The sequence below is a fragment of the Heterodontus francisci genome, chromosome 31 (genome assembly GCF_036365525.1).
Source record: "Heterodontus francisci isolate sHetFra1 chromosome 31, sHetFra1.hap1, whole genome shotgun sequence".
Classification (NCBI taxonomy): domain Eukaryota; kingdom Metazoa; phylum Chordata; class Chondrichthyes; order Heterodontiformes; family Heterodontidae; genus Heterodontus; species Heterodontus francisci.
The window spans coordinates 34,763,758-34,776,594 of NC_090401.1; the positions used below are offsets into that span (position 1 = coordinate 34,763,758).

Genomic DNA, 12,837 nt, shown 5'->3' on the forward strand with positions numbered 1-12,837 from the left:
TTTTCCAGTTCTATATTAATGACCTAGACCCTGGTGTACAGGGCATAATTTCAAAGTTTGCAGATATGAAACTTGGAAGCATTGTGAACTGTGAGGAGGATAATGTAGAAGAACTTCAAAAGGTTAAAGACAAGGTGGAATGGGCAGATGAAGTTCAATGCAGAGAAATGTGAAGTGATTTATTTTGGTAGGAAGAACATGGAGAGACAATATAGAATAAAGGGTACAATTCTAAAGGTGATGCAGGAGCAGAGGGACCTAGGTGTATATGTGCATACGTCATTGAAGGTGGCAGTTCTGGTTTAGAGAGCGTAGTTAATAAAGCATACAGTATCCTGGGTTTTAATAGGGGCATAGAGTACTGGAGCAAGGAGGTTATGTTAAACTTACATAAGATACTAGTTTGGCCTCAGCTGGAGTATTGCGTCCAATTCTGGACGCCAGACTTGAGGAAAAACATGTGAGGACACTGGACAGAATACAGAAAAGATTCACGAGAATTGTTCCAGGAATGAGGAATTTCAGGTATGAAGATAGATTGGAGAAGTTACGACTGTTTTCCTTGGACAAGAGAAGGCTGAGAGATGATTTGATAGAGGTATTCAAAAAAATCATGAGGGGGCTGGACAGAGAGAAACTGTTCCCACTCATGAAAGGATCAAGAATGGGAGAGCACAGATTTAAAGTATTTGGTAAGAGAAGCAAAAGTGACATGAAGAATCACAGAATCATTGCAGGGCAGAAGGAGGTCATTCAGCCCATCATGTCTGCACTGGCTGTCTGAAAGAGCAACTCCCTCCTGGAAGAAGTTCCATTTGAAGCATTCAAAAGGGAATTAGACAGTTACATGAAAAGGAAGAATGTGCAAGGTTATGGGAGAAGGCAGGGGAATGGAACCGAGGGAGTTGCTCTTTCAGAGAGCCAGTGCAGACGCGATGGGCCGAAAAGCCTCCTTCTGCACTGTAACGATTCTGTAAATTAATCCAATGATAATAAAAAGGAGATGCAACAATTTGCATTTGATACAGTGCCTTTAACGCAGTAAAACATCCCAAGGCGCTTTACAGGAGCGTTATCAAACCACAGACCGAGCCAAATCAGGAGTTTTTATAAAGCTCAAACCCTTTGCAACATGCTGCAATCGCCAAAGACATCACAAGAACCAAAAGTTCACAAGAACACAAGTTCCGAAGAAGGGTCACTGACCCGAAACGTTAACTCTGCTTCTCTTTCCACAGATGCTGCCAGACCTGCTGAGTGATTCCAGCATTTCTTGTTTTTGTTTCACAAGAACCAGGGCGGGGCTAAATGCGTCACAGGTCACATGATCTAGGCTGACTGCCTGGTGCGTTTGATGTCGCGAGAGTCCGCCGGAGCAGTGGCGAGATTTGGTGGTGGGATCAGAGTTCAGAGCGGTCTGGTAAAAATGTCGTCGTTGGCAGCTGCGATGATGTTGCCGCGCCTGCCTGCTGTTGCAGCGGCTGCATTTCACCGCGCATTGGCTGCAACTGTGAGTGACTAAGAAACCTGCGAGATAAGCACATTAGCGGCGGGAAGATTGCACTTTGATTTGTTAATGAAGGGGAAACATACTTTGTTACTGCCTTCAATGTTAATTTTGTTAGTTTGGTGTTCGACAGAGGTGAGGGCAGAAAAAGTGACGATGTAATATTTACTTATATAACATGCACAAAGTTACCTCCAAAAAGTAAATTATTAAAAAGGCACATGTGTTTTTTATTTAAAGGTGCAGTGCAACATAATGTGTACATTATATTGGATTCCTTTTACGGGTTACAATTGTCCCTATTTTGGCAGGATCTGTGAGGAATTTTTTTTAAAGTCTTTTTTTTTTAAATTAAAATGTCCTTTTTATCCACTGGCATTGATGGTTGTACTCTCTCTCAATTCAAGATAGTGGTTTAAGATCACTCCAAGAATTGAGGACATAAACTAGAAAGTCTGCGTTATTGGAGTTTTTTTGGATGAGGTGTTTAGCTGAGGCACTACTCTATTCCTTCAACTGGCCTGTTCATTAATCTTGTTACTGTTCGTGCAATCTTGCTGTGTGCCTTGTTTGCTTATTCATTGTGTGTGTGAAACACTTAGTCATTCAGTGCAATTAGAGCCATAGAGGCGAGAGTTATACAGCACAGCAACAGGCCCTTCGGCCGTGCTGGCCATCAATTGAAGCACTTTTTGAAATGTTTTGGAGAACTGTTAAAAAATGCTATATAAATGCAAGTCTTTCACATTTGTGAAATCCTAGCAGATGTGCTGCTTAGTCAGGAGATAATGGAACAGTGCATTCTTTTATGGTGCTAATAATAGCACTACTCAGCATTTGCTATTTTTGTGGGTCAGAATATCATATAAATCTGTTGCACCAAATGTGTCAACCCCACTTGGGAAAGTAGAACTAAGAAAACATTAATTGGAATAGTTACATTACATTTTTCACAGCAATGACTTTATTTCCTAATTTTAGAAGCTCTATTGGTTCATTAGTGTTCTTTTAATTTTGAGTGTCACCTCACAGAAACTTATTTTCTGATCCAGATATGTAGTGTAAAAGCTTAAATGAGAAGGAGCATGTCCTAGATGTCCATGAAGGAAATGTTGCAACTGTGTTGATTTTGACCCTGTTAACAGACATGAAACTGTTATAAAGTTGAATTGATTGTGTCACTATTTGTGTACAGTACTGATACTTTGACCTCATTGGCACAAAGTATATGTTCAGTTTGGGATTGTGTCACTATTTGTGTACAGTACTGATACTTTGACCTCATTGGCACAAAGTATATGTTCAGTTGGGTAGATCCCAGTGCTCGATTATTTAAAATATTTTTGTTCAACTATATTTGGTTTATAATTCTGTTAGTTTTTTATAACTAAAGTCAACATTTAGCATGAAACTATTCTCCTACTCTGAATTATGGCAAAATTAAAGTTATTTCAACAATTGTTTGAAGTTTCACTAGATTTGTTTCTTTTTGTGTCTTAATTACCACAAGTTTGCAAACTCTTGAGTTTAAAATGCATATTTTGTGTGTTAGTTCATTTCTTTGCATATTGCAAAAAAAGCTACGTGGACAACACTCGCATTGAACCAAAGACACGTTGGTGTTTTGAAGGTTAACAATTTTGTTTACCTTAGAACATCAGTAAATCAGTAAAATCAGGACCTCATACAAACTGGGTGGTTTTATTTTAATATAAAAAGAAGTCAACAGATGAAACTCTCTACCGAACAAAAGCGGTGGAGGGGTGCCACCACCTCCCGGTAAACAGGACCTGGAACAAGCAGAGATCAGCAGCCGCCAGCCTCTCAATCCGGTGCTGGGGAGGATGGTGAGTGGGTGGGGGGTGATGGCCAACAGTTGTAATCTATCTTGGTTCAAACAAAAGAGCTGAATTCAAGAGATGAGGTGAGAGTGATTGCCCTTGACATCAAGGCAGCATTTGACCAGGTATGGCATCAAGGAGCTCTAGCAAAAACTGGAGTCAATGGGAATCGGGGAAAACTGTCCGCTGGTTGGAGTCATACCGAGCGCAGAGGAAGATGGTCATGGTTGTTGGAGGTCAATCATCTGAGCTCCATGACATCACTGCAGGAGTTCCTCAAGGTAGTGTCCTAGGCCCAACCATCTTCAGCTGCTTTATCAATGACTTCTCTTCAATCATAAGGTCAGAAGTAGGGATGTTCACTGTGCAATGTTCAGCACCATTCGCGACTCCTCAGATACTGAAGCAGTCCTTGTAGAAATGCAGCAAGACCTGGACAATATCCAGGTTTGGGCTGATGAGTGGCAAGTAACATTCGTGCCGCACAAGTGCTAGGCAATGACCATCTCCAACGAGAGAGAATCTAACCATCTCCCCTTGAGATTCAATGGCATTACGATTGCTGAATACCCCACTATCAACATTCTAGGGATTACCATTGACTGGAAACTGAAGTGGAGTAGCCATATAAATACTGTGGCTACAAGAGCAGGTCAGAGGCTAGGAATCCTGCGGCGAGTAACTCCCCTCCCGACTCCCCAAAGCATGTCCACCATCTACAAGACACAAGTCAGGAGTGTGATGGAATGCTTTCCACTTGCCTGGATGGGTACAGCTCCAACAACACTCCAGAAACTCAACACCATCCAGGACAAAGCAGCCTGCTTGACTGGCATCCATTCACAAACATTCACTCCCTCCACTACCGACGAACAGTGGCAGCAGTGTGTACCATCTACAAGATGCACTGCAGCAACGCACCAAGACTCCTTAGACAGCACCTTCCAAACCTATGACCTCTACCAACTAGAAGGACAAGGGCAGCAAATGCATGGGAACATCACCATCTGCAAGTTCCCCTCCAAGTCACACACCATCCTGACTTGGAACTATATCGCCGTTCCTTCACTGTCGCTAGGTCAAAATCCTGGAACTCTCTTCCTCACAGCACTGTGGGTGTACACCTACCTCCCATGGACTGCAGCGGTTCAAGAAGGCAGCTCACCACCACCTTCTCAAGGGCAATTAGGGATGGGCAATAAATGCTGGTCTAGCTAGCGACGCCCACATCCATGAATGATTTTTAAAAAAATATGTTTAGAGTGCATGGTTGTTTGGACGACATAGTTGCTTTCTGTAGTGATGATTGCAGAGAAATCTTCTATACCATGACATAGAAGCAGTGCTAAAAATCTTATAAGCAGCGAATAACATTGGAAGATATTGACAATTTTTCCTTAATGCTAGGCTAGTGTGGCTGTGGCACAATCTCTGCCTGCAAAAGTGAAAATTGTGGAAGTTGGACCCAGAGATGGACTACAGAATGAGAAGGTAATTCAAAATATGGCACGATTTTACATTAAGAACAGTTATTCAGTTTACTTCCTCCAAGGCGGCGCAGTGGTTAGCACCGCAGCCTCACGGGCTCCAGCGACTTGGGTTCAATTCTGGGTACTGCCTGTGTGGAGTTTGCAAGTTCTCCCTGTGTCTGCGTGGGTTTTCTCCGGGTGCTCCGGTTTCCTCCCACAGCCAAAAAGACTTGCAGGTTGATACGTAAATTGGCCATTATAAATTCCCCCTAGTATAGGTAAGTGGTAGGGGAATATAGGGACAAGTGAGGATCGTGGTAGGAATATGGGATTAGTGTAGGATTAGTATGAATGGGTGGTTAATGGTCGGCACAGACTCTGTGGGCCCAAGGGCCTGTTTCAGTGCTGTATAATCTCTAAATCCAAAAAAAAATCAAATCAAGAGTGGCTTTACTGACTACAAAACTGAATTTAATTGCACCGCCATAACCTCAACAAAAAGATGTGGTCGCCCCGTCAACAATTTTACCTAATGGCTTTTAAATGTTATTAAACTTCTTCGGTTGGTTTAATTTTTTTGTCCTGCACTCAAATCTTATTTCTCAATTAACAAGGAGAATTTTAATCACAAAGTGTGCTATTGAGAAACTCATCGAAACAGCACTGGAAAAATCTTATTCTCTTAGTGCAAAGCAAGCTGCTTTACAAAAGTTGTGCTTTTCAATTTTTCAGTTGCAAAAAAAATTGTATTGCACTTTAGCAGGAAGTAAATCTTTAAAAAGGTTAAAATTCATCTTTTGCTTTAGACAAGGAGCCAATTAGGGTAATTGGGGTTGTTCTCCTTGGAACAGAGAAGACTGAGGGGAGATCTGATTGAAGTGTATAAAAATTTGAGGGGCCTGGATAGAGTGGAGGTGAAGGGCCTGTTCACCTTAGCAGAGAGGTCAGTGACTAGAGGGCATAGATTTAAAGTGATTGGTAGAAAAATTAGACGAGAGATGAAGAAAAACTTTTTCACCCAGAGGGTGGTGGGGGTCTGGAACTCACTGCCTGAAAGGGTAGTTGAGGCACCCTCAACTCATTCAACAGGAGTCTGAATATGCACCTCGAGTGCCGTAACCTGCAGGGCTACGGACCAAATGCTGGAAGGTGGGATTAGACTGGGTGGATCTATGATTCTATAATGGGGAAGAATTGCGATTGGGAAAAATTAATCCAATGTAGAGGAAAGATTGCAGAAGCAAGGATGACTGTGCTTTCTAGTAACCATAGCCATTTTTTTTCAGCAGCTTTATAAACCAGGCCTGACTTGAAATTGAATTTTAAAATGTCAATCTTAACATCTCTGGCACTGAGTGAGTTCATCCAGTGAGTAGTTTAACTATTCAGACTAGAACACGGTGGTAGTGCATAATTGGCCTTGGTTCCCCTTGGTAAGAGAGGAGAAACTTGTCCATGGTTTCAGCTCCTGATAATTATCTATTGACCCTCTTTCTTTGTACGTCCCTGCTCCACTTTACTGGAAATGTGCTAGTGTGGAGGTTGGATGAAGACAAAATCCTCACTGCAGATTAATGGGCTGAATTTTACAGACCCCCTCTCCCCCTGACGTCAGGGATCGTGATTGGGGTGGGGTCCAGAAGATGCCTCCAGGAGAGAGTTGCCACGCACCTGACGCTGGGACGGTCCGGCCCAATATTGCCGGTGGTAGGTGAGGCCTCATGGTGGCCCACCCTGCTGCTCGACAACAGGACTTCTATTTAAATACTTAAATAAATTGAAATCAATGAATTAATTATACTTGTGTTCCTGCCGTCTCTCCCGGCGCGATCTTCCTGTCGCTGGCCGGCACCCCCATGCCTTCAGATCCCTGTCTGGGGAAACGAGACCCAACAGTGGGAGGAGGTGATGAGGTAAGTTTCTCAGTGTGGGAGGGAGGGAACGGGGTCAAAGAAACATCATTAGTGTAGGGGATAGTGGGAAGGGTTTTAGGTTAAAGTTTATGCACTTTGGGGTGGGGGAAGGTCATTTGGACAAGCTAAGTGTTTTGGTGGGGGAATAGGGCAAGTAATTTTATGGTTAATGGGGAGGGGTGGGAGATGGGCAAATTAAATGTATTTTTTTTTTTATTAACTGTTTCTTTAAATATTTATATTGAATGGTAGTGCTCGAAGCCCTTTAAAAATGGCACATAGGCAGCTGACACTCTTGCCAGGACAGACAGCCTTCCCCCTCCATATCATGGGGTGGGGCGGGGCGGGGTTTGTGGGGTAGGCAGCCCGCCCTGCTGTTTAAATGAGCTGCCATGCTCAGGATCGCAGCGGCTCCACGACGTACAGCCCGTACCTGCGGGCTATCAGCGGCAGGAGTATAAATTTCAGCCCAATTCTTGTCAAACTGATTTCTCGAAGTTCACACGTGAATAATAGACCCCAGCTTAAAGCCTGGCTACCCGACCCGAACCGGACTGCATGTGTCGGGTTCGGGTTAGGTCTATATTCTGTGTCCAGCATTCGGGCTCGTGTCAGGTCAGGTTTTGTTTTGTATTGTTTTTTAAATCTATGTTTTGATGTGTTTGATATTGTTGGGTCGGGCATGGAAAAAAAATTGAAGGACTCTGGCCCAGGTCGGGTTCGAGTTGACTGTGGTCAGGTTGGGCTTTAATTTTATACCTGAGCCTGGCTTTACCCCAGCTACAAGGGCAGTGCAGAAAATTGACCAGGAAAAGCCTGGCATTTTCAAATGTATTTTTTTTCCCCTTGTTCTGGCCATGTGATCAGGTCAATAAAACTAAACTGCAATAATTTGAAATGTATTAAATCTTTGGTTATTTATTATGGATGAGATAGTTGACTGAACTCGTGAGGCAATTGACTGACCTCAAAGTCTGTTGCTTAAATCTTAACACCTTTTAAAGTTGTAAAATGTCCCAAGGCGCTTATGTAACTACAAGTTTTTGTGAGTCGGCTCAACACGCAATTAGGTTTTGCATCTAACTGGAATGAAAGTCAATGTTTAATTTCATTGGGATGTGGATGTGATATTCCATAAATTGGATGGAAACCCCGTTTTCATATCAAATTTTTTTTGTCTTAATACAAAAAGTGTAGCTTATTTTAGCCTGGATTTTGTACATAAAACATTAAATAGTCTTTTGTAATGACAAAGATGACAATAGCCTTACCAAGTGGGGGAAAATGCAGTGTAGGTAATACATAGTCATATTTCTGTTTAATATAAAATATGCTTTGTGAGTTCTGCGACCATATGTTGAAATTAAATTGACTTGATACGACACAACTGCTCAAGACAAAGCCCCCCATCAAAATATATGATCCTGATTGCGGTGGGAGCAACGCATTGTCAATTCAGTCCCGTCACTCCACAGATCACCTAACATATCTCTTTAAACTTTCAAAATTAAAGAAAGCCACAGCCGAATTGAACCATCTGTTAACCCCCGAATGAAGCAAACCAAACCAGGTATCTTTAGATCAACAAATTAATTGTTTATTAGAAAAACTAAATTCTTAAACACTACTAAGGTAAAACAATATTTAAAAACAGAAAACTATAGTGTCCTCGCAGATGTACAGTCCTCTGCTTCAAAGACCACTCGCAATCTTCCGGGGTTCAACGAGGAAAGGAAAACAGTCCAACATCTGAAGCTACAAACTTCTCTCTCTCTCTGTCTCTCTCTCTCTGTCTCTCTCTCTCTCTGTCTCTCTCTCTCTCTGTCTCTCTCTCTCTCTGTCTCTCTCTCTCTCTGTCTCTCTCTCTCTCTGTCTCTCTCTCTCTCTGTCTCTCTCTCTCTCTCTGTCTCTCTCTCTCTCTGTCTCTCTCTCTCTCTGTCTCTCTCTCTCTCTGTCTCTCTCTCTCTCTCTGTCTCTCTCTCTCTCTGTCTCTCTCTCTCTCTGTCTCTCTCTCTCTCTGTCTCTCTCTCTCTCTGTCTCTCTCTCTCTCTGTCTCTCTCTCTCTCTGTCTCTCTCTCTCTCTGTCTCTCTCTCTCTCTGTCTCTCTCTCTCTCTGTCTCTCTCTCTCTCTGTCTCTCTCTCTCTCTGTCTCTCTCTCTCTCTGTCTCTCTCTCTCTCTGTCTCTCTCTCTCTCTGTCTCTCTCTCTCTCTGTCTCTCTCTCTCTCTGTCTCTCTCTCTCTCTGTCTCTCTCTCTCTCTGTCTCTCTCTCTCTCTGTCTCTCTCTCTCTCTGTCTCTCTCTCTCTCTGTCTCTCTCTCTCTCTGTCTCTCTCTCTCTCTGTCTCTCTCTCTCTCTGTCTCTCTCTCTCTCTGTCTCTCTCTCTCTCTGTCTCTCTCTCTCTCTGTCTCTCTCTCTCTCTGTCTCTCTCTCTCTCTGTCTCTCTCTCTCTCTGTCTCTCTCTCTCTCTTGTCTCTCTCTCTCTCTCTGTCTCTCTCTCTCTCTGTCTCTCTCTCTCTCTGTCTCTCTCTCTCTCTGTCTCTCTCTCTCTCTGTCCTCTCTCTCTCTCTGTCTCTCTCTCTCTCTCTGTCTCTCTCTCTCTCTGTCTCTCTCTCTCTCTGTCTCTCTCTCTCTCTGTCTCTCTCTCTCTCTGTCTCTCTCTCTCTCTGTCTCTCTCTCTCTCTGTCTCTCTCTCTCTCTGTCTCTCTCTCTCTCTCTGTCTCTCTCTCTCTCTGTCTCTCTCTCTCTCTGTCTCTCTCTCTCTCTGTCTCTCTCTCTCTCTCTGTCTCTCTCTCTCTCTCTCTGTCTCTGTCTCTCTCTCTGTCTCTGTCTCTCTCTCTGTCTCTGTCTCTCTCTCTGTCTCTGTCTCTCTCTCTGTCTCTCTCTCTCTCTCTGTCTCTCTCTCTCTCTGTCTCTCTCTCTCTCTGTCTCTCTCTCTCTCTGTCTCTCTCTCTCTCTGTCTCTCTCTCTCTCTCTGTCTCTCTCTCTCTCTCTGTCTCTGTCTCTCTGTCTCTGTCTCTGTCTCTCTCTCTGTCTCTGTCTCTGTCTCTCTCTCTGTCTCTCTCTCTGTCTCTGTCTCTCTCTCTGTCTCTGGTCTCTCTCTCTCTCTCTGTCTCTGTCTCTCTCTCTGTCTCTGTCTCTGTCTCTCTCTCTGTCTCTGTCTCTCTCTCTGTCTCTGTCTCTCTCTCTGTCTCTCTCTCTGTCTCTCTCTCTGTCTCTGTCTCTGTCTCTGTCTCTGTCTCTCTCTCTGTCTCTCTCTCTCTCTCTGTCTCTCTCTCTGTCTCTGTCTCTCTCTCTGTCTCTGTCTCTGTCTCTGTCTCTGTCTCTGTCTCTCTCTGTCTCTCTCTGTCTCTCTCTGTCTCTCTCTGTCTCTCTGTCTCTCTGTCTCTAATACAAACAGATATACAATTTTTCTAAAATGGTACTGTTACAGCAACAAATTCCACCAGAACATTTTCGGCTTTAAATTTTCAAAAGGTTGTCTAAGCATAGTCTTCCAGTTGTTTAGTATTTTCCTTCCAAGTGTCTCACTGTTGTTGGATCAGTTGTTCATACTTTTTAAAATATTTGTTTTTGGATTGTCTGTGTTTCATTTTAGTATAGAAGTTTTATTCTGCAAGCTGCCTGCCTTGAAAATGTTTCTGCTTGCAGGTCATTGTTCCGGCTGATGTGAAAATTCAGCTAATTAACCTTCTCTCGGAGGCTGGGTTGTCTGTGGTGGAAGCAACAAGCTTTGTCTCTCCAAAATGGGTCCCTCAGGTAAGCAGCTTAGAAATTGGAACTAGCCTTGAACAGCTTTTACAGTTCTATTTGTCAGACTTGAGTGTTGAGCGGTTTTTGGACTCAGACATCCAAGAAATACAACCATGATGCAGGTTTCTATCATTACACTGTTTTAAAGATTATGTTCAGTGGGAAACTGGAGAGTATAATGTAGATAAGGATCAAAGTTATTACTTTTCTGTTTGAATGGGGCAAGTATGTTTACTATTTATTCTGTGTTGTGTTTTGTTTTCCTCCACCCCATGCTGCATCAAACTGGTAAATAAAAGTATTGAAAGGCGATTGTTATATTTGGAAACTGAGGCTAACTAAATCTTAGTTTCTGGAAAACTGAACTTTTAACATTTGAAAAAACTATTTTACACTTTGTAGTGTTATTTGTTTCCCATATGTCGACTTGTAACTTTAACTATACATGGAACGCTGTTGTGTTGCATTTTCTATGTACTCAGCTGTACTACTGAGCCAGTGCAGGCCAATGTCGCCACACATTGCTTCAGGATACAGTTTTTGGGTATATTTTCCTCCAGTTGTTAATGTGAATGTAACAGCTGGTGTAAATATAAAATGGATTTTGCCATTTTTATATTTGCACTGACCTATACGCATTAGGGCTTGGAGGAAAATATATCCCATATTTGTCACTTTTTGGGAAAAAAAGCCCCATTTTTAAACAGGCCACTTGGGGTGAGGGTGCAGAAAAAACCAAAAAGACTGAGGGTCTGGGTTACTAGCTCATATCTCTTAGTGCATGTTTACAGAATCAAATTAATTGATTTAAGTTCTATACTTGCCATTTCAATGAAAAATAGTATTGAGGAATCTAAAAGAAGGTAGAAAAATGGATAAGGAAATATTGTGTAGTTCACAGGGGTTCAAAAATGGAAGGGCATCTATTCACAACTGCGAATCTATATATGGTGAATTCTATTTTTTTTTTCCCATGCCATCAGACAGAGACCCTTATAGAGTCCTGATACTACTTTGCAGAGAGGAAAATTTCATTAGCCACTCCCAGGTTCTTGCTGGCGCTGGCTTAAATGCTACATTACCCAAGGCCTGGAAAGGGATTTGAATTGAAAGGGTACAGTTGGGGCAGATAGAGAATTTTTTTTTTAATGGGCAAAACCATGGCCTTTTAATGATTTTTAGAGACCCAGGAGTATTCGTCACTGTGTAGTTCTTTTAAAAACATAAATGCCATATTTTTTTTTTAAGAGATACAGCACTGAAACAGGCCCTTCGGCCCACCGAGTCTGTGCCGACCAACAACCGCCCATTTATACTAACCCTACAGTAATCGCATATTCCCTACAACCTACCTACACTAGGGGCAATTTACAATGGCCAACTTACCTATCACCTGCAAGTCTTCGGCGGTGGGAGGAAACCGGAGCACCCGGCGAAAACCCACGCGGTCACAGGGAGAACTTGCAAACTCCGCACAGGCAGTACCCAGAATTGAACCCAGGTCCCTGGAGCTGTGAGGCTGCGGTGCTAACCACTGTGCCGCAGAGAAATAACTCTCTGATCTTTGTGCTCCTTGAATTGTGGCCTCTTGCACATCCTCAATTTTCATTGCTCCACCATTGGCAGCAGTACCTTCAGCTGCCTCAGTCTCAAGCTCTCAATCATAGAAATTTACAGCATGGAAGGAGGCCATTCAGCTCATCATATCCACCATGGCCGACAAGTAGCCGTCCAGCTTAATCCCACTTTCCAGCTCTTGGTCCTTGGCCTTGTTGGTTATGGCACTTCAAGTGCATATTCAAGTACTTGTCTATTCCCTTGCCTTGTTAGCCTTCCCCAAATGCATTATATCTCACATCTTTGGACTGATCTCCATTTGCCACTGTTCCTCCCACCTGAACAGTCCATTGATAACTTCCTGCCATCCACAGTTGTTTCTTCAATATAAACCACATGGCCAATTTTTGTTTCATCTGAAAACTTCTTAATCATACCTCCTATATTCAAGTCCAAATCATTGATATATACCACAAAAAGCAAAGGACCTAGTACTGAACCCTACAGAACCCCACTGGAAGCAGCCTTCCAGTCACAAAAACACCCATTGACCATTAACCTCTGCCTCTGAGCCACTTTTGAATCTAACTTGCCACTTCGCCTTGGATCCTGTGGGCTTTTACTTTTGTGGCCAGTCTGCCATCTGGGACCTTATCAAAATCCTTACTAAAATCCATATAGACTACATCAAAAGCACTACCCTCATTTTACCCTCCTTGTTACCGCCTCAAAAATTTCAGTCGTGTCAGACATGACCTTCCCTTATCAAATCTCTTCACTAAGAGGGTGGTGAATCTGTG

General features: G+C 42.9%; 1 protein-coding gene across 2 annotated transcripts in view; it reads left to right on the top strand.

The window, feature by feature from the left end:
* Positions 1-12,837, top strand: part of LOC137347132 (hydroxymethylglutaryl-CoA lyase, mitochondrial-like) — a 36,046-nt gene that overhangs the window by 2,606 nt on the left and 20,603 nt on the right. Inside the window, exons 1-3 of one of the 2 annotated variants that reach the window (XM_068011261.1) lie at positions 1,281-1,510; positions 4,756-4,839; positions 10,379-10,486. In XM_068011261.1, the coding sequence (XP_067867362.1) occupies positions 1,355-1,510; positions 4,756-4,839; positions 10,379-10,486 (348 nt within the window). In that variant the 5' untranslated portion in view covers positions 1,281-1,354. Of the gene's footprint in view, positions 1-1,280; positions 1,511-4,755; positions 4,840-10,378; positions 10,487-12,837 lie in introns of those variants that run through there. The other variant, XM_068011262.1, reaches the window with a different exon arrangement.